The sequence below is a fragment of the Oncorhynchus mykiss genome, chromosome 5, assembly GCF_057628025.1.
Source record: "Oncorhynchus mykiss isolate SJ-2025 chromosome 5, ASM5762802v1, whole genome shotgun sequence".
NCBI lineage: Eukaryota > Metazoa > Chordata > Actinopteri > Salmoniformes > Salmonidae > Oncorhynchus > Oncorhynchus mykiss.
In genome coordinates, this window is record NC_143026.1 from 49,755,194 (window position 1) to 49,775,495 (window position 20,302).

Sequence of the window (20,302 nt, forward strand, 5' to 3'; positions counted from 1 at the left end):
CTTTAGGACAAGATACCCCCCATGACTATCCAACTCGATGGATTCTCCATTCACAGAGCGGACAGGACATCAAATTCAGAAAAATCTGTACATTACAGACTACAAAATTAGCCCTAGCTGTGATCTGCCCAACGATGTCTCTCTACCAGACAAACTCAATGCCTTTTAATGAAAACTTCGACAAAAACAACACAGAGCCCTGCATGAGGGCCCCCGCTGATCCGGAGGACTGGGTGATCTCTCTCTCCGAGGCTTATGTAAGTAAGGTTTTTAAGTGGGTCCAAACTCATATGACCGCAGTGCCAGACGGTATTCAAGGACGTGTCTTCAGGACATGTGCAGACCAACTGACAAGTGTCTTCACAGTCACACACAACTCCTTGTCCCAGTCTGTAATCCACACATATTTCAAACTGACTACCATCATTCTTGTTCCCAAAAACTCTAAGGCATCCTGCCACAATGACTCCCGCCCTGTATCACTCACATCTGTGATAATGAAGTGCTTTGAAAGGCTGGTCAAGGCACACATCCACTCATCATCCCAGACACCGTGAATCCACTCCAATTTGCATACCGCTTCAACAGATCCACAGACAACGCAAACTCAATTGTACTCCACAATGCCCTCTCCCATCTAGAAAAGAGGAATACCTATGTGAGGATTCTGTTCATCGACTACAGCTCAGTGTTGAAAACCTTAACGCCCTCCAAGCTCATAACTGCAACTGGATCTTGGACTTCCGGAGCTTACCCAAGGTGCTAAGAGTGGGCAACACCCCCACTCCCTCATCAGAGGTGTGTGCTTAGCCCCCTGCTATACTCCCTGTTCACCTACAACTGTGTAGCCACCCACGACTCCAACTCTATCATAACGTTTGTTGATGACACGATGGTGGTAGGCCTGATTAACAACGCCAATGACACAGATGTCAGCAAGACCTAGGAGCTGATCGTGAAATGCATGGCTCCTCAGATCCTGAGGAACTTTTACAGCTGCACGATCGAGAGCATCCTAACTGATTTCATCACCGTCTGGTATGGAAATTGCACCACCTTCGAACAGAAGGCCCTACAGAGGGTAGTGTGGGCGGCCCAGCGCATCACTGGGAGTGAGCTCCCAGCCACGCTACATTAGTTACTGGCTTTATCAATAAGTGCATCGATGACGTCATCCCCACAGTGACCGTACGTACATACCCCAACCAGAAGCCATGGATTACAGGCAAAATCTGCACTGAGCTAAAGGGTAGAGCTGCCGCTTTCAAGGAGCGGTACTCTAACCCGGAAGCTTATAAGAAATCTCGCTAAACCCTCCAATGGACCATAAAACAGTCAAAGCTTCAATACAGGACTAAGATTAAATCGTACTACACCGGCTCCGATGCTCGTCGGATGAGGCAGGGCTTACGGGTTAGACTACAAAGGGAAGCACATCCACTAGCTGCCCAGTGACACAAACCTACCAGACAAGCTAAGTTACGTCTATGCCTCGAGGCAAGTAACACTGAAGAATGCATGAAAGCATCAGATGTTCCAAATTATTGTGTGATCACACTCTACGTAGCCAATGTGAGTAAGACCTTTAAGCAGGTCAACATTTACAAGGCCGCAGGGCCAGACGGATTACCAGGAAGTGTATTCGGAGCATGCGCTAACCAAATGGCAAGTGTCTTCACTGACATTTTCAACCAGTCCCTGACGGAGTCTGTAATACCAACATGTTTCAAGCAGACCACCCTGGTCCCTGTGCTCAATAACACTAAGGTAACCTGCCTAAATGACTACCGACCCCTAGCACATCACATCTGTAGCCATGTACTTTGAAAGGCTGGTCATGGCTCACATTAACACCATTATCCCAGAAACCCTAGACCCATCCAATTTGCATACCGCCCCAACATTGTCCTTTCCCACCTGGACAAAAGGAACACTATGCTATTGACTACAGCTCAGTGTTCACACCATAGTGCCCTCAAAGCTCATCACTAAGCTAAGGACCCTGGGACTGAACACCTTCCTCTGCAATTGGATCCTGAACTTCCTGACGGGCCACCCCCCACGTGGTTAGGGTAGAGAACAACACATCCGCTGTGCTTATCCTCAACACGCGGGCCCCTCAGGGGTTCATGCTCAGTCCCCTCCTGTACTCCCTGTTCACTCATGACTGCATGGCCAGGAACGACTCCAACACCATCATTAAGTTTGCCGATGACACAATAGTGTTAGGCCTGATCACCGACAATGATGAGACAGCCTATAGGGAGGAGATCAGAGACCTGGCCTTGTGGTGCCAGGACCACAACCTCTCCCTCAACGTGATCAAGACAAAGTTGATTGTGGACTACATGAAAAGGAGGACCGATCAGGCCCCCATTCTCATGTTATTCACAGAATTGAAGATAGACTTCTCCTTAATGCAACCACTGTGTCAGATTTCAAAAAAACTTTACGGAAAAAGCATAATCTGAGAAGGCCGCTCAGAGCCCAAAACAGCCAAAGGAATATCCACAATTTTGGAATCAACAAAGTTAGAAACAACACCATAAATATTTACTTACCTTTGATGATCTTCATCAGAAGGCACTCCCAGGAATCCCAGTTCGACAATAAATGACTGATTTGTTCCATAAAGATCCATCATTTATGTCCAAATAGCCACTTGTTAGCGTGTTCAGCTCAGTAATCCATCTTCATGAGGCGTGAGCATTTTGTCCAGGCAAAAACTTGAAAGGTTCCATTACAGTCCTTTAGAAACATGTCAAACGATGTATGGAATCAATCGTTAGGATGTTTTTAACATAAAACATCAATAATGTTCCAACCGGAGAATTCCTTTGTCTTCAGAAAAGCATTGGAACGAGAGGTAAGTCTGTCGGGAGCGCAAGTCATGAGACCGAGGCTCTCTGCCTGACCACTGACTCAAAGAGGTCTTATGAGCCCCTCCTTTATAGTAGAATCCTCAAACCAGTTTCTAAAAACGGTTGACATCTAGTGTAAGCCCTAGGAAGTGCAACCTCATCCATATCTCAATGTGTATTCAGTAGGCCAAGCTTTGAAAAACTACAAACCTCAGATGCCCCACTTCCTGGTTGGATTTTTCTCAGGTTTTCACCTGACATATGAGTTCTGTTAAACTCACAGACATCATTCAATCAGCTTTAGAAATTTCAGAGTGTTTTCTATCCAATACTAATAATAATATGCATATATTAGCATCTGGGACAGAGTAGGAGGCAGTTCACTCTGGGCACACTATTCATCCAAAAGTGAAAATGCTGCCCCATATCCCAAAAAGGTTAAGGAGAGAGGCCAGCGGAGCACAGGTGCGTGCATATTGCGCAAGAGACAGATTCTATAGGTTAGAAGATTATTTTGCATAACCCATCATTATTTAGCTACAGTGTCTTGCGAAAATATTCACCCGCTTTTCAGTTTTTGATTTGTTAAAAAAGTTTGAAATATCCAATAAATGTAGTTCCACTTCATGATTGTGTCCCACTTGTTGTTGATTCTTCACAAAAAAATACAGTTTTATATCTTTATGTTTGAAGCCTGAAATGTGGCAAAAGGTCGCAAAGTTCAAGGGGGCCGAATACTTTCGCAAGGCACTGTATGCCACCCACCACTGCGACCTGTATGCTCTAGTCGGCTGGCCCTCGCTACATATTCGTCGCCAGACCAACTGGCTCCAGGTCATCTACAAGTCCATGCTAGGTAAAGCTCCGCCTTATCTCAGTTCACTGGTCACGATGGCAACACCCACCCGTAACACGCGCTCCAGTAGGTGTATCTCACTGATCATCCCTAAAGCCAACACCTCATTTGGCCGCCTTTCGTTCCAGTTCTCTGCTGCCTGTGACTGGAACGAATTGCAAAAATCGCTGAAGTTGGAGACTTTTATCTCCCTCACCAACTTCAAACATCTGCTATCTGAGCAGCTAACCGATCGCTGCAGCTGTACATAGTCTATCGGTAAATAGCCCACCCATTTTTTACCTACCTCATCCCCATACTGTTTTTGTTTATTTCCTTTTCTGTTCTTTTGCACACCAATATCTCTACCTGTACATGACCATCTGATCATTTATCACTCCAGTGTTAATCTGCAAAATTGTAATTATTCGCCTACCTCCTCATGCCGTTTGCACACAATGTATATAGACTCTCCTTTTTTTCTACTGTGTTATTGACTTGTTAATTGTTTACTCCATGTGTAACTCTGTGTTGTCTGTTCACACTGCTATGCTTTATCTTGGCCAGGTCGCAGTTGCAAATGAGAACTTGTTCTCAACTAGCCTACCTGGTTAAATAAAGGTGAAATAAATAAAAAAAATAAAAAAAAACAGTGAGGAAGTTCTATTAACCGGAGCCGTGTCTATGGCCCGTGACGTGAACAGGCAAAAGCGGTGCAGGAGGAACGTCCTCCTCAAATCGAACAGTAATCTGCGTAGCTCGGTCATGTTATCAACAAAATCAATATGGTGCATCGTTCAGAAACATTCCGCAAAGTCCAATTTCTCTTTTCATAAATATATATTCACATTTTCAAACTAGTTTTCATTGGGAAGATAGATAAAGCCTTTTTATCAAAAGCAATCACTTTTACATGTGAAAATACAGGATCCTACTCATTACTCCATGTGCTTAACCTACAGTACCAGTCAAACGTTTGGACACAGATAATGATTCAAGGGTTTTCTTTATTTTTTCTATTTTCTACATTGTAGAATAATAGTGAAGACATCAAAACTGTGAAATAGTACATAAGGAATCATGTAGTAACCAAGAAAGTGTTGAAAGAAAGTATATTTTACATTTGAGATTCTTCAAAGTAGCTACCCGTTGCCTTGATGACAGCTGTGCTCACGCTTGGCATTCTTTCAACCAGCTTCACCTGGAATGTTTTTACAACAACTTTGAAGGAGTTCCCACATATGCTGAACACTTGTTGGCTGCTTGTACTTCACTCTGTGTTCCAACTCCAATCCCAAACCATCTCAATTGAGTTGAGGTCGGGTGATTGGATGTAGCACTACATCACTCTCCTTCTTGGTCAAATAGTCCTTACACAGCCTGGATGTGTGTTGGGTCATTGTCCTGCTGAAAAACAAATGATAGTACCACTAAGCACAAACCAGATGGGATGGCGTATCGCTGTAGAATGCTGTGGTAGCCATGTTGGTTAAGTGTGCCTTGAATTCTAAATAGATCACAGACAGTGTCACCAGCAAAGGACCCCCACAGCATCACACATCCTCCTCCATGCTCCACGGTGGGAACCACACATGCAGAGATCATCCGTTCACCTAATCTGAGTCTCACAAAGACAAGGTTGGGACCAAAAATGTCATATTTGGACAGACCAAAATACAGACCAAAATACGTATTTCCACCACTAATGTCCATTGTTCGTGTTTCTTGGCCCAAGCAAGTCTCTTCTTCTTATTGGTGTCCTTCAGTAGTGTTTTTTTGCAGCAATTCAACTATGAAGGCCTGATTCACACAGACTCCTCTGAACAGTTGATGTTGAGTTGTGTCTGTTACTTGAACTCTGTGAAGCATTTATTCGGGGTGCAATCTGAGGTACAGTTAACTCTATTGAACTTATCCTCTACAGCAGAGGTAACTCTGGGTCTTCCTTTCCTGTGGCGGTCCTCATGAGAGCCAGTTTCATCATAGGGCTTGATGGTTTTTGCGACTGCAATTAAAGAAACTTTAATAGTTCTTGACATTTTCCAGATTGACTGACCTTCATGTCATAAAGTAATTATGGACTTTCGTTTCTCTTTGCTTATTTGAGCTGTTCTTGTCATATTAAGTTATTGGTCTTCTACCAAATAGGGATGTCTTCTGAATACCACCCCTACCTTGTCTTAACACAACTGATTGGCTCAAACGCATTAAGAAGAAAATAAATTCCACAAATTAACTTTTAACAAGGCACACGTATTAATTGAAATGCATTCCAGGTGACTACCTCATGAAGCTGGTTTAGAGAATGCCTAGAGTGTGCAAAGCTGTCATCAAGGCAAAGGGAGGCTACTTTGAAGAATCTCAAATATAAATATTTTTTTGGTTACTACATGATTCCATATGTGTTATTTCATTGTTTTGATGTCTTCACTATTATTGTACAATTTAGAAAATTGTCCAAGTAAAGAAAAACCCTTAAATGAGTAGGTGTTGTAAAACATTTAACCGGAAGTGTACATCTTTAATAGACATTCATATATCTCTTATAAACTAGCTGCCACTCTCCCTGAGTGAACTGGCTTGTTTAGGGATACAGAGAGAGAACTCTGTTAAGTATGATGGATTTAGTGCTTATTAACCCAGTAAGAGCAAAAGACAGAGAGAGGGCAGTGTTGGCAAGACAATGATGTGCAGACAGATGAATGTGAAAGACAAGTGGAGGCAATTTATTCAGGATGGAGAGGGAGAGAGGAGAGGCATATGAAGAGAAGGAGGTGGAGATGGGGTTGAGGAGATCAATAGGGAGAATATATAATGGAGAGAGAAAAGGGAGAAGATGGAGAGAGAGGAAATGGTGAAAGAAAAGAGAGGAGTGATGAAGAGAGGAGAAATAGTAAGACTTTAAATAGAGAGAGAGGAGATGGAGAGAAATGTGATGGTGAAAGTAGGAGAGAGAGACAGTAGAGGAGAGGGGGAGGTGGATAGAGAAAGGATAGGAGTGATGAGGAGAAATAGAAAGAGTATAAATAGAGAGAGAGATGGAGAGAAAGGTGATGGAGAAAGTAGAGAGAAAGACAGGAAAAGGAGAGGGGGAGGTGGATCTAGAAAGGAGAGGAGTGATGAGAGAGGAGAAATAGAAAGAGTATAAATAGAGAGAGAGAGATGGAGAGAAAGGTTACAGAGAAAGTAGAAGAATAAGAGAGTAGAAGGAGAGGGGGAGGTGGAGAGAGAAAGGAGAGGAGTGATGAGAGAGTAGAAATGGATAGAGTATAAATAGAGAGAGAGGAGATGGAGAGAAAGGTGACAGAGAAAGTAGAATAGTAAGAGAGTATAAGGAGTAGGGGAGATGGAGAGAGGGACTTACTGGCTCGCCTGCTATTCCTTGGTCTCCTAGAGGTCCAGAGGGTCCTTGAATACCCTATTGATATAACAGCTAATGAGTGTAGAGAACAGATACACACACACACACACACGCACCGAGGGGGAAGCAGAACAACACTCAACATGTGGCCAGTTAATGATGGGTTAAATCCCCACTTTCAGACAGTCATAAGATAAGATATAAAGCTCTGACCAAAAGCAGTACTATTAAAAACAAAAAACGACATTCTAAGTGAAAAGTAGGCATTAGTCTGAAGCTGAAAAAAAAAAGAAATAGCACAAAAATGCTTACTCCACCCATGCTTTACAAAAGGTTTTCCAGCACACAGTTTTGACCTACTACAGTAGCTGTGTTGGTATTGTACTTCAAACTATGTGTAGGCAGGTTGCTTAAGATTCAAACCTTAGAACTTACGGGAAACCCTTGAGGTCCAGCTTCTCCCAGCTCTCCAATTTTCCCCTGGGGAGAGAGCACAAAAAAGCAGGAAAAATAAGACCACAACTATACAAGATAGCTGACCTAACGTACACCAAATGTGCTACCAAACACAGGCGAAGAAAAGACTGACCATCATATGATAAACGCACAGCTACAACTGAAATACAAATTAGCATATTTGTTGCAGCACTGCTCTGTGAGTGCACCATATTGACAGTGGATAAGGTGAGTCCTCTCCTTACAAGGTAAAGCAGTATACGCTTGAAGAAATTGCTACACACAGTAAATCAATAAATGACTGTGTACCTACAAGCTCCTAAGAACAAGAAACTGTAAAAAAGCTGCCTGTCTCAAGTGGCGTGCCTGTCAGTAAATCAGTTAGGACTAAGTGGCTGGGCTATCCAGTGTAACATAACCAGGGTTGAAATATGACAGTGATAGGAAACTTAATTTTACCTCATCTCCCGAAAAACCAATTTTTCCTGGAAGACCATCAGGGCCCTGTGGAGAGAAAGGGATGATGAGGAGGGATAAGGAGAGAAAGTATTAATATGTGAATAGTGTGACAGAAGTGTGTGTGTGTGTGCGTGTTTGAGTGAGAGGAAAAAGACAGACCAAGAGACAAACCTCAGGAAAGCAGACAGCAGATACAGTGCCTTGCGAAAGTATTCGGCCCCTTTGAACTTTGCGACCTTTTGCCACATTTCAGGCTTCAAACATAAAGCTATAAAACTGTATTTTTTTGTGAAGAATCAACAACAAGTGGGACACAATCATGAAGTGGAACGACATTTATTGGATATTTCAAACTTTTTTAACAAATCAAAAACTGAAAAATTGAGCGTGCAAAATTATTCAGCCCCTTTACTTTCAGTGCAGCAAACTCTCCAGAAGTTCAGTGAGGATCTCTGAATGATCCAATGTTGACCTAAATGACTAATGATGATAAATACAATCCACCTGTGTGTAATCAAGTCTCCGTATAAATGCACCTGCACTGTGATAGTCTCAGAGGTCCGTTAAAAGCTCAGAGAGCATCATGAAGAACAAGGAACACACCAGGCAGGTCCGATATACTGTTGTGAAGAAGTTTGAAGCCGGATTTGGACACAAAAAGATTTCCCAAGCTTTAAACATCCCAAGGAGCACTGTGCAAGCGATAATATTGAAATGGAAGGAGTATCAGACCACTGCAAATCTACCAAGACCTGGCCGTCCCTCTAAACTTTCAGCTTCTCAATCAGAGGCAGGTGTTTATCGTTGTCTCTGATTGGGAACCGTATTTAGGCAGCCATATTCTTTGGGTATTTTGTGGGTGGTTGTCTCCTGTGTCAGTGTTTGTGCCACACGGGACTGTTTTCGGATATTCACGTTTCTTGTTTTGTATTCTGTTCATGTATAGTTTCTCTGATTTAAAGAACCATGAACTTTAACCACGCTGCATATTGGTCCTCCGATCCTTCTCGCCTCTCCTCTTCGGAAGAAGAGGTTGGAAGAGGAGGAAATCCCTTACAGGTCCAGCCGAACCTCAAAAAGTTTAAAAAGTTTAAAAACCACAAAAAGTTTAAAAAGTTCCGTTACAGCCGTAGAAACTTGTCAAACTAAGTATAGAATCAATCTTTAGGATGTTTTTATCATAAATCTTCAATAATGATCCAACCGCAGAATTCCTATGTCTGTAGAAAAGCAATGCAACGAGAGCTAACTCTCTCGTGACCGCGCCTCAGAGCCTGTGGCACTCTGCCAGACACCTGACTCATTCCTCTCTCATTCGGTCCCACCTCACAGTAGAAGCCTCAAACAAGGTTCTAAAGAGTGTGGACAGCTAGTGGGAGCCTTAGGAAGTGCAACATAACCAATATCCCACTGTATCTACAATAGGGGCTGAGTTAAAAAACTACAAGCCTCAGATTTCCCACTTGTTGGTTGGATTTTTCTCAGGTTTTCGCCTGCCAAATCTATCCAATACTACTAATAATATGCATATATTATAATCTGGGACAGAGTAGCAGGCAGTTTACTCTGGGTACCTTATTCATCCAAGCTACTCAATAATGCCCCCATGTCACCAAGAAGTTAAAAGCAGTGGTTCGCGCTTTCAGTTTTGCCCGAATGCTGCCATCAATCCACGGTTTTTGGTTTGGGAATGTTTTAATAGACGCTGTGGGTACGACATCGCCGATGTACTTGCTAATAAACCCACTCACCGAATCAGCGTATTCATCAATGTTGTTGTTCGACGCAGTGCGGAACATATCCCTGTCCACGTGATTGAAGCAATCTTGAAGCGTGGAATCCAATTGGTTGGACCAGCGTTGGACAGACCTGAGCATGGGAGCTTCCTGTTTTAGTTTCTGTCTATAGGCTGGGAAAAACTAAATGGAGTCATGTTCAGCTTTTCCGAAAGGAGGGCATTATTTGCAGAAGTTAGAATAACAATGATCTCGGGTTTTGCCAGACCTGGTTGCGCAATCGATATGCTTACGGTGCCTTGCGAAAGTATTCGGCCCCCTTGAACTTTGCGACCTTTTGCCACATTTCAGGCTTCAAACATAAAGATATAAAACTGTATTTTTTTGTGAAGAATCAACAACAAGTGGGACACAATCATGAAGTGGAACGACATTTATTGGATATTTCAAACTTTTTTAACAAATCAAAAACTGAAAAATTGAGCGTGCAAAATTATTCAGCCCCTTTACTTTCAGTGCAGCAAACTCTCCAGAAGTTCAGTGAGGATCTCTGAATGATCCAATGTTGACCTAAATGACTAATGATGATAAATACAATCCACCTGTGTGTAATCAAGTCTCCGTATAAATGCACCTGCACTGTGATAGTCTCAGAGGTCCGTTAAAAGCTCAGAGAGCATCATGAAGAACAAGGAACACACCAGGCAGGTCCGAGATACTGTTGTGAAGAAGTTTGAAGCCGGATTTGGACACAAAAATATTTCCCAAGCTTTAAACATCCCAAGGAGCACTGTGCAAGCGATAATATTGAAATGGAAGGAGTATCAGACCACTGCAAATCTACCAAGACCTGGCCGTCCCTCTAAACTTTCAGCTTCTCAATCAGAGGCAGGTGTTTATCGTTGTCTCTGATTGGGAACCGTATTTAGGCAGCCATATTCTTTGGGTATTTTGTGGGTGGTTGTCTCCTGTGTCAGTGTTTGTGCCACACGGGACTGTTTTCGGATATTCACGTTTCTTGTTTTGTATTCTGTTCATGTATAGTTTCTCTGATTTAAAGAACCATGAACTTTAACCACGCTGCATATTGGTCCTCCGATCCTTCTCGCCTCTCCTCTTCGGAAGAAGAGGTTGGAAGAGGAGGAAATCCCTTACAGGTCCAGCCGAACCTCAAAAAGTTTAAAAAGTTTAAAAACCACAAAAAGTTTAAAAAGTTCCGTTACAGCCGTAGAAACTTGTCAAACTAAGTATAGAATCAATCTTTAGGATGTTTTTATCATAAATCTTCAATAATGATCCAACCGCAGAATTCCTATGTCTGTAGAAAAGCAATGCAACGAGAGCTAACTCTCTCGTGACCGCGCCTCAGAGCCTGTGGCACTCTGCCAGACACCTGACTCATTCCTCTCTCAAGCCTGAAATGTGGCAAAAGGTCGCAAAGTTCAAGGGGGCCGAATACTTTCGCAAGGCACCATAAGCATATCGATTGCGCAACCAGGGCTGGCAAAACCCGAGATCATTGTTATTCTAACTTCTGCAAATAATGCCCTCCTTTCGGAAAAGCTGAACATGACTCCATTTAGTTTTTCCCAGCCTATAGACAGAAACTAAAACAGGAAGCTCCCATGCTCAGGTCTGTCCAACGCTGGTCCAACCAATTGGATTCCACGCTTCAAGATTGCTTCAATCACGTGGACAGGGATATGTTCCGCACTGCGTCGAACAACAACATTGATGAATACGCTGATTCGGTGAGTGGGTTTATTAGCAAGTACATCGGCGATGTCGTACCCACAGCGTCTATTAAAACATTCCCAAACCAAAAACCGTGGATTGATGGCAGCATTCGGGCAAAACTGAAAGCGCGAACCACTGCTTTTAACTTCTTGGTGACATGGGGGCAGTATTGAGTAGCTTGGATGAATAAGGTGCCCAGAGTAAACTGCCTGCTACTCTGTCCCAGATGATAATATATGCATATTATTAGTAGTATTGGATAGATATGGCAGGCGAAAACCTGAGAAAAATCCAACCAACAAGTGGGAAATCTGAGGCTTGTAGTTTTTTAACTCAGCCCCTATTGTAGATACAGTGGGATATTGGTTATGTTGCACTTCCTAAGGCTCCCACTAGATGTCAACAGTCTTTAGAACCTTGTTTGAGGCTTCTACTGTGAGGTGGGACCGAATGAGAGAGGAATGAGTCAGGTGTCTGGCAGAGTGCCACAGGCTCTGAGGCGCGGTCACGAGAGAGTTAGCTCTCGTTGCATTGCTTTTCTACAGACATAGGAATTCTGCGGTTGGATCATTATTGAAGATTTATGATAAAAACATCCTAAAGATTGATTCTATACTTAGTTTGACAAGTTTCTACGGCTGTAACGGAACTTTTTAAACTTTTTGTGGTTTTTAAACTTTTTAAACTTTTTGAGGTTCGGCTGGACCTGTAAGGGATTTCCTCCTCTTCCAACCTCTTCTTCCGAAGAGGAGAGGCGAGAAGGATCGGAGGACCAATATGCAGCGTGGTTAAAGTTCATGGTTCTTTAAATCAGAGAAACTATACATGAACAGAATACAAAACAAGAAACGTGAATATCCGAAAACAGTCCCGTGTGGCACAAACACTGACACAGGAGACAACCACCCACAAAATACCCAAAGAATATGGCTGCCTAAATACGGTTCCCAATCAGAGACAACGATAAACACCTGCCTCTGATTGAGAACCACTCTAGGCAAACATAGACTTACCTAGACAACTACACTGAGCACAATCCCATTATATCTAATGAACCCTTAGACAAGACGAAACAAATAAATCACACCCTGGCCGAACCAAAATAATAAAGAAAACACAGATAACTAAGGCCAGGGCGTGACAGTTACCCCCCCCCCCCTCCAAAGGTGCGGACTCCCGGCCGCACACCTAAACCCATAAACCCACCGAGGGACTGAAAAACAGCTTCTATCTCAAGGCCATCACTAACATTGAGTGGCTGCTGCCAACATACTGACTCAACTCCAGCCACTTTAATAATGGAAAAATGGATGTAATAAATGTATCACTAGCCACTTTAAACAATGCCACTTCATATAATGTTTACATACCCTACATTAATCATCTCATATGTATATACTGTACTCTATACCATCTACTGCATCTTGCCTATGCCGTTCTATACCATCACTCATTCATATATTTTTTTATGTACATATTCTTAGTAATTCCTTTACACTTGTGTGTATAAGGTAGTTGTTGTGGAATTGTCAGGTTAGATGTGTGTCACATGTGTATGTGACAAATACAATTTGATTTGATATGACCACCATACTGTAGTATTCACTGTAGTGTTTTTGCGGACATGACTAGTATACTATAGTATTCATTGTAGTGTTTTTGCGGACATGTATTTACTGTAGTGTTTTTGCAGACATGACTAGTATAGTGTAGTATTCACTGTAGTGTTTTTGCAGACTTTACTCAAGTATTCACTGTAGTGTTTTTGTGGACATGACTCGTATACTGTAGTATTTACTGTAGTGTTTTCTGGTCCGTTGCATTGCTCAGAACTGTTGACCCATCTCAATAGGTGGCCTGTCACGAACCTGTGTTTTATGTTCTGTTTGAGATGTTCCCCACATTAAACAGTAACTGGCAAAGTCTGGCAGTTGTTCCTTGTTAGCTAACCCTAGTCGGAAGGTGTTACTACCGTCATGTCCGCAATAATATTATATATAGTATACGACAGTCTTGTCTGCAAAAACACTACAGTAAATACCCGCAGAAATACCCCATAATAAAAAAATCTCCATAAGAATCTGTCAGTTTTGAGATTTTTTTTTGCATTGGATGCGTCTCAATTCACCACAATTGCCTGTGTCGCACTTCCGCATATGCGGTGAAAGGTGACAGAGCTAGGGAGGTGTTTGTCTGACCATGAGACATCCCAAAAATCGGTCTTCTCACAAAATCATCTGTAGCCTACTATTATGACCCCTCTATGGAAAGATGACTCTCACGAACGCGATGTTTTTCTCAGATTTGCTCTACGACCCCCACAAGCGTAATGGGACTTGGCAGATCGGCTGTACCGACTTCTGTCTGTAGCGTTTTTTTTGCTGTAGGATGCCCACAGGCCTCACAAGACTCGTGTGATGGTCCCCCGTTACCAGTTGAAAAAAGGAATGAAAGTATAAAGTATCTGAACACTGTTTAGTGCCAAAAATATGTAAAAAAAAACATATTTAAAAAAATAAATATGTTTCCTGATCTTTCTGACAACATTCAGATATACTGTAGGACAGATACTTCAGAATAAACTTCCTTTTGACAGGGCATAGACAAAGGGTCTCCTCCTCTTGTCTCATCTACACTGATTGAAGTGGATTTAAGTGACAGTCTATGGTCAGTCTATGTCAAGGAAAGAGCAGGTGTTAATGTTTTGTATACTCAGTGTAGTATTCTATAGTATACTACACAATTCTTAAGTAAGCACGACACAATCGAGGAAATCTCCAGGGGAATATAGGATTCTACAGTATACTATAGTTTACAACAGTTTACTATATAATTCTATAGTAAATACTATAGTAATCTACAGTAAAATGTAGTATTTTTTATGTGGGCCCCATGTGTATCTGCAGCTTAGTCTTTTCTGGGGGTGTATGTTACAGCTGAAGTCCCTTATACCCTGCAGGACTGTGACCTTGGACACAAGCAGGAGTCTTACCTTCATGCCCACTAACCCCAGCTTCCCCGTTGGACCGTCGGGCCCTCTCTCACCCTGAAAAATAAAGGAGTATAATTTAGATCAGTAGAGGTCGCTGTAAAACAGCCAGCCAGATACACAGCCACAACATAGCACAGCACAACAGACTCTTACTTTACATAAGCCATCATTGCCTTAAAAACATCTGTGTACCCCCATGTATATAAATAAGTGAATGTGAGGGTGTATTTTGTCAGCAAGGAATAAAAACGTTCCTCTGTGGTTGTTGTTTGCATTTGTAATTTTAACGGGCAGAAAGGTTTCCATGTACTAAATCGCAGACATACACTACCGTTCAAAAGTTTGGGGTCACTTAGAAATGTCCTTGTTTTTGAAAGAAAAGCACATTTTTTGTCTAGTCAAATAACATAAAATTGATCAGAAATACAGTGCTAATGTTGTAAATTAATATTGTAGCTGGAAATGGCTGATTTTTAATAGAATATCTACATAGGCGTACAGAGGCCAATTATCAGCAAACATCACTTCTGTGTTCTATTGGCACGTTGTGTTAGCTAATCCAAGTTTAACTTTTTTAAAGGCTAATTGATCATTAGAAAATCCTTATGCAATTATGTTAGCACAGCTGAAAACTGTTCTGATTCAAGAAAAAATAAAACTGTCCTTCTTTAGACTAGTTGAGTATCTGTAGCATTAGCATTTGTGGGTTCGATTACAGGCTCAAAATGGCCAGAAACAAATAACTTTCTTCTGAAACTCGTCAGTCTATTCTTGTTCTGAGAAATGAAGGCGAGAAATTGCCAAGAAACTGAAGATCTCGTACAACTCTGTGTACTACTCCCTTCACAAAACAGCGCAAACTGGCCCTAACCAATATAGAAAGAGGAGTGGGAGGCCCCGGTGCACAACTGAGCAAGAGGACAAGTACAATAGAGTGTCTAGTTTGAGAAACAGACACCTCACAAGTCTTCAACTGGCAGCTTCATTAAATAGTACCCTTAAAAACACCAGTCTCAACGTCAACAGTGAAGAGGTGACTCCGGGATGCTGGCCTTCTAAGCAGAATTGCAGAGAAAAAGCAGTTTCTCAGACTGGCCAATAAAAATTAAATATTAAGATGGGCAAAATAACAGACACTGAACAGAGGAACTCTGCCTAGAAGGCTAATATCCCAGAGTCGCATCTTCCGCCGCCGCAACTTCGGCAGCTGCACCTGGCCCGTCCGCCACCGCCACAACTTCGGCAGCTGCAACTGGCCCGTGCGACGCCGCCGCAACTGGCCTGTCCGACGATGCCGCAACTGGTCCGTCCGACACCACCACAACTGGTCCGTCAGATGCTGCAACTTCAACAGCTGCAACTGGTCCGTCCGACGCCACCACAACTGGTCCGTCTGACGCCGCAACATCAGCAGCTGCAACTGGCCTGTCCGATGCCGCTGCAACTGGTCTGTCCGATGCTGCCGCATCTTCGGCAGCTGCAACTGGCCCGTCTGACGACAACGCAACTTTGACAGCTGCAACTGGCCCTGACCAACCCGCACCCTGTCCCTGTGGTCTTCCTCGAGGACGGTGTAGTCTCGCTGCTAGTGCAGCGCGGCAGGGGTACTGTCACAGATTACCCCAGTACTCCTTCTCATTCCGTGGACCAGCTCCAGAGGTCTACGTCACCGGCCTCTAGGCGTCACTGAACTGTTTCATTACACAGACCTGGTTCCCATTCCTCTGATTAGTAATTGTATAAATGTACCCTCTATTCACCATTATCTGGTCGGTTATTGTTCCCATGTCCGTTGGTCTTGTGAGCTCCTGTGCTTTGTTGCTTCGGCTTTTGTGCTGCGTGTATTGTGTAATTGTGATTATGGGTCTCGTCCCGTGTATTTTGAGTTTTTCCTCGCTCTTATGTTTGTGTTTTTGTATGTGTTTTTTTGGGGCTTCGTCCCTGTGCCTTTCAAGGCATGTTGTATGTATTTTTGGGTGGAGTATTAAAACCCCCTGTATTCCTGCGCCTGTCTCCAATCCTTTATACATCGTGACAGTATGTATAAGCTGGAAGTAGAAGCCTAAGTATTGTTGTCCATTAGTTTACTCCAATTAGGGGAGGGGAGGTAGGGTTAGGGGAAAATAACAAAGGAAGAAATATTTTTTTTAAAATAAGCAAATATATATTGTGCATTTGGAAAGTATTGAGACCTTTACTTTTCCCATATTTTGTTACGTTACAAACTTTTGTAAAATTGATTAATTTAGATTGAGTAAAAAAAAATAATCTAATTTTAATCTAATCTACACACAATAACCCACAATGACAAAGCAAAAACAGGTTTTTAGGAATGTTTGCAAATGTATTAAACATAAACACCATATTTACATAAGCATTCAGACCCACTGCTATGAGACTCGAAATTCAGCTCAGGTGCATCCTGTTTCCATTGATCATCCTTGAGATGTTTCTACAACTTTATTGGAGTCCACCTGTGGTAAATTAAATTGATTGGACATGATTTGGAAAGACACACGCCTGTCTATATAAGGTCCCACAGTTGACAGTGCATGTCAGATCAAACACCAAGCAATAAGGTCGCTCAAACTGAGCAATCGGGGGAGAGGGCCTTGGTCAGGGAGGTGACCAAGCACCCAATGGTCACTCTGACAGAGCTCCAGCATTCCTCTGTGGAGAAGGGATAAACTTCCAGAAGGACAACCATCTCTGCAACATTCCACTAATCAGGCCTTTATGGTAGAGTGGCCAGATGGAAGCCGCTCCTCAGTAAAAGGTACATGACAGCCCGCTTGGAGTTTGCCAAAAGGCACCTAAAGGACTCAGAAACAAGATTCTCTGGTCTGATGAAACCAAGATTGAACACTTTGGCCTGAATGGCAAGCGTCATGTCCGGAGGAAACTTGGCACCATCCCTACGGTGAAGCATGGTGGTGGCAGCAACATGCTGTGGGGATGTTATTCAGTGACAGGGACTGGGAGACTAGTATGGATCGAAGGAAAGATGAACGGAGCAACGCACAGAGAGATCCTTGATGAAAAACCTGCTCCAGAGAGCTCGGGACCTCAGACTGGTGTGAAGGACAACGACCCTAAGCACACAACCAAGACAACGCAGGAGTGGCTTCGGGACAAGTCTCAATGTCCTTCAGTGGCTCAGCCAGAGCCTTAACTTGAGCCCTATCGAACATCTCTGGAGAGACCTAAATATAGTCGTGCGTGTAAATGTGATATTTCAGTTGTTGTTTTTTTATAAATGTGAAAACATGTATAAAAACCTGCTTTGTCATTATGGGGTATTGTTTGTAGATTGATGAGGGAACAAACAATTTAATCCATTTAGAATAAGGCTGTAATGTAACAAAATGTGCAAAAAGTCAATGCACTGTATATATCAGGGATTATAAATTATGCATTGATGGAACCCACAATCTAACGGCAATATTAAAGCTGATTTACCCCTAAAGGGTAAAAAAGTACAAATGCAAGCCGAGATCTACTGCTCAGATTGTAAAAAAAGTAAAAAATATATTTTATTTAACTAGGCAAGTCAGTTAAGAACAAATTATTATTTACAATGACGGCCTACCCCGGCCAAACCCGGACAACGATGGGCCAATTGTGCCCCACCCTATGGGACTCCCAATCATGGCCGGATGTGATACAGCCTGGAATCAAACCAAGGTCTGTAATGACACCCTTGCACACTGAGATACAGTGCCTTAGACCACTGCACCACTCAGGAGCCTGACTTAATTAAAAAAACATGACTTAATAACCGTAGGCCTATGCTACATTGAGTACCGTTACATTCACACAATAATGTGATTAATGTGGATAATCAGATTAATATAATAGTTTGATTAAAACGTTTACTTGCTTTGCAAGAAGAACGATTTCCCTAATAATCGTGTTTTCATGGACACATCTGAAATCAGGCTACCTGATGGCAATGCAGAAAATCACCAATCAAAATAAACGTTCCAACACAGCGACCATGTTATTTTTGGTAAGCATATTTGATTCGGAGTTCGGACATAAAAAGTTTGTATGTGAAAATGACCTCTAAAATGCATACATTCAGTTGTTCTGAACTCACTTCACTTCACTTCACTTCATTGTTCTGAACTGCACATGCACAGATCAAATACACCGCTGGAATGCCGATTAAGGTGTTTATATGTCCTAATGATTAGAAAGATTGCTCACAAACACAGGTGTTTTAATCAGTTGAATGTATTGTTTAATTAATTACACCTTACTAAGTATTGTTGACATACGTAGTATGTAGACCGCAGCAATGCCTTAGATGCCTGAACGTTTTACCAACTGGAGAGGCAGGCATATATATATATATATATATATATATATTATTTTTATTCACCTTTATTTAACCAGGTAGGCTAGTTGAGAACAAGTTGTCATTTGCAACTGCGACCTGGCCAAGATAAAGCGTAGCAATTCGACACATACAAAAACACAGAGTTACACGTGGAATAAACAAAACATACAGTCAACAATACAGTAGAACAAAAGAAAACAAAAAGTCTATATATAGTGAGTGCAAATGAGGTAAGTTAAGGAAATAAATAGGCCATGGTGGCGAAGTAATTACAATATAGCAATTAAACACTGGAATGGTAGATCGGCAGAAGATGAATGTGCAGGTAGAGATACTGGGGTGCAAAGGAGCAAAATAAATAAATAGATACCAGTATGGGGATGAGGTAGGTAGATGGGCTGTTTACAGATGGGTTATGTACAGGTGCAGTGATCTGTAAGCTGCTCTGACAGCTGGTGCTTAAAGCTAGTGAGGGAGATGTGAGTTTCCAGCTTCAGAGATTTTTGCAATTCGTTCCAGTCATTGGCAGCAGAGAACTGGAAGGAAAGACAACCAAAGGAGGAATTGGCATTGGGGGTGACCAGTGAGATGTACCTGCTGGAGCGCGTGCTACGAGTGGGTGCTGCTATGGTGACCAGTGAGTTGAGATAAGGCGGGGCTTTACCTAGCAGGGACTTAGATAACCTGAAGCCAGTAGGTTTGGCGACGAGTATGAAGCGAGGGCCAGCCAACGAGAGCGTACAGGTCGCAATGGTGGGTAGTGTATGGGGCTTTGGTGACAAAACGGATGGCACTGTGATAGACTGCATCCAGTTTGTTGAGTAGAGTGTTGTAGGCTACTTTCGTAGGCAGTGATCGCATGCATTTAGTTTTACTTGCTTTTAAGAGCAGTTGGAGGCCACGGAAGGAGAGTTGTATGGCATTGAAGCTCGTCTGGAGGTTAGTTAACACAGTGTCCAAGGAGGGGCCAGAAGTATATAGAATGGTGTCAACTGCGTAGAGGTGGATCAGAAAATCACCAGCAGCAAGAGCAACATCATTGATGTATACAGAAAAGAGAGTCGGCCCGAGAATTGAACCCTGTGGCACTCCCACAGAGACTGTCAGAGGTCTGGACAACAGGCCCTCCGATTTGACACACTGAACTCTATCAGAGAAGTAGTTGGTAAACCAGGCGAGGCAATCATTTGAGAAATCAAGGCTGTCGAGTCTGCCAATAAGAATGTTGTGATTGACTGAGTCGAAAGCCTTGGCCAGGTCGATGAATGCGGCTGCACAGTAATGTCTCTTATCGATGGCGGTTATGATGTCATTTAGAACCTTGAGCGTGGCTGAGGTGCACCCATGACCAGCTCTGAAACCAGATTGCATAGCGGAGAAGGTATGGTGGGATTCTAAATGGTCAGTAATCTGTTTGGTAACTTGGCTTTCGAAGACCTTAGAAAGACAGGGTAGGATAGATATAGGTCTGTAGCAGTTTGGGTCTAGAGTATCACCCCCTTTGAAGAGGGGGATGACCGCAG

General features: G+C 42.7%; 1 protein-coding gene across 5 annotated transcripts in view; it reads right to left on the reverse strand.

The window, feature by feature from the left end:
• Positions 1-20,302, reverse strand: part of col27a1a (collagen, type XXVII, alpha 1a) — a 292,008-nt gene that overhangs the window by 100,016 nt on the left and 171,690 nt on the right. For all 5 annotated transcript variants that reach the window (XM_090235098.1, XM_090235099.1, XM_036977752.2 and 2 more), the window contains 4 exons: positions 14,438-14,491; positions 7,973-8,017; positions 7,493-7,537; positions 7,061-7,114 (listed from right to left, as the gene is read on the reverse strand). In XM_090235098.1, the coding sequence (XP_090091224.1) occupies positions 7,061-7,114; positions 7,493-7,537; positions 7,973-8,017; positions 14,438-14,491 (198 nt within the window). The remainder of the gene's footprint in view (positions 1-7,060; positions 7,115-7,492; positions 7,538-7,972; positions 8,018-14,437; positions 14,492-20,302) is intronic.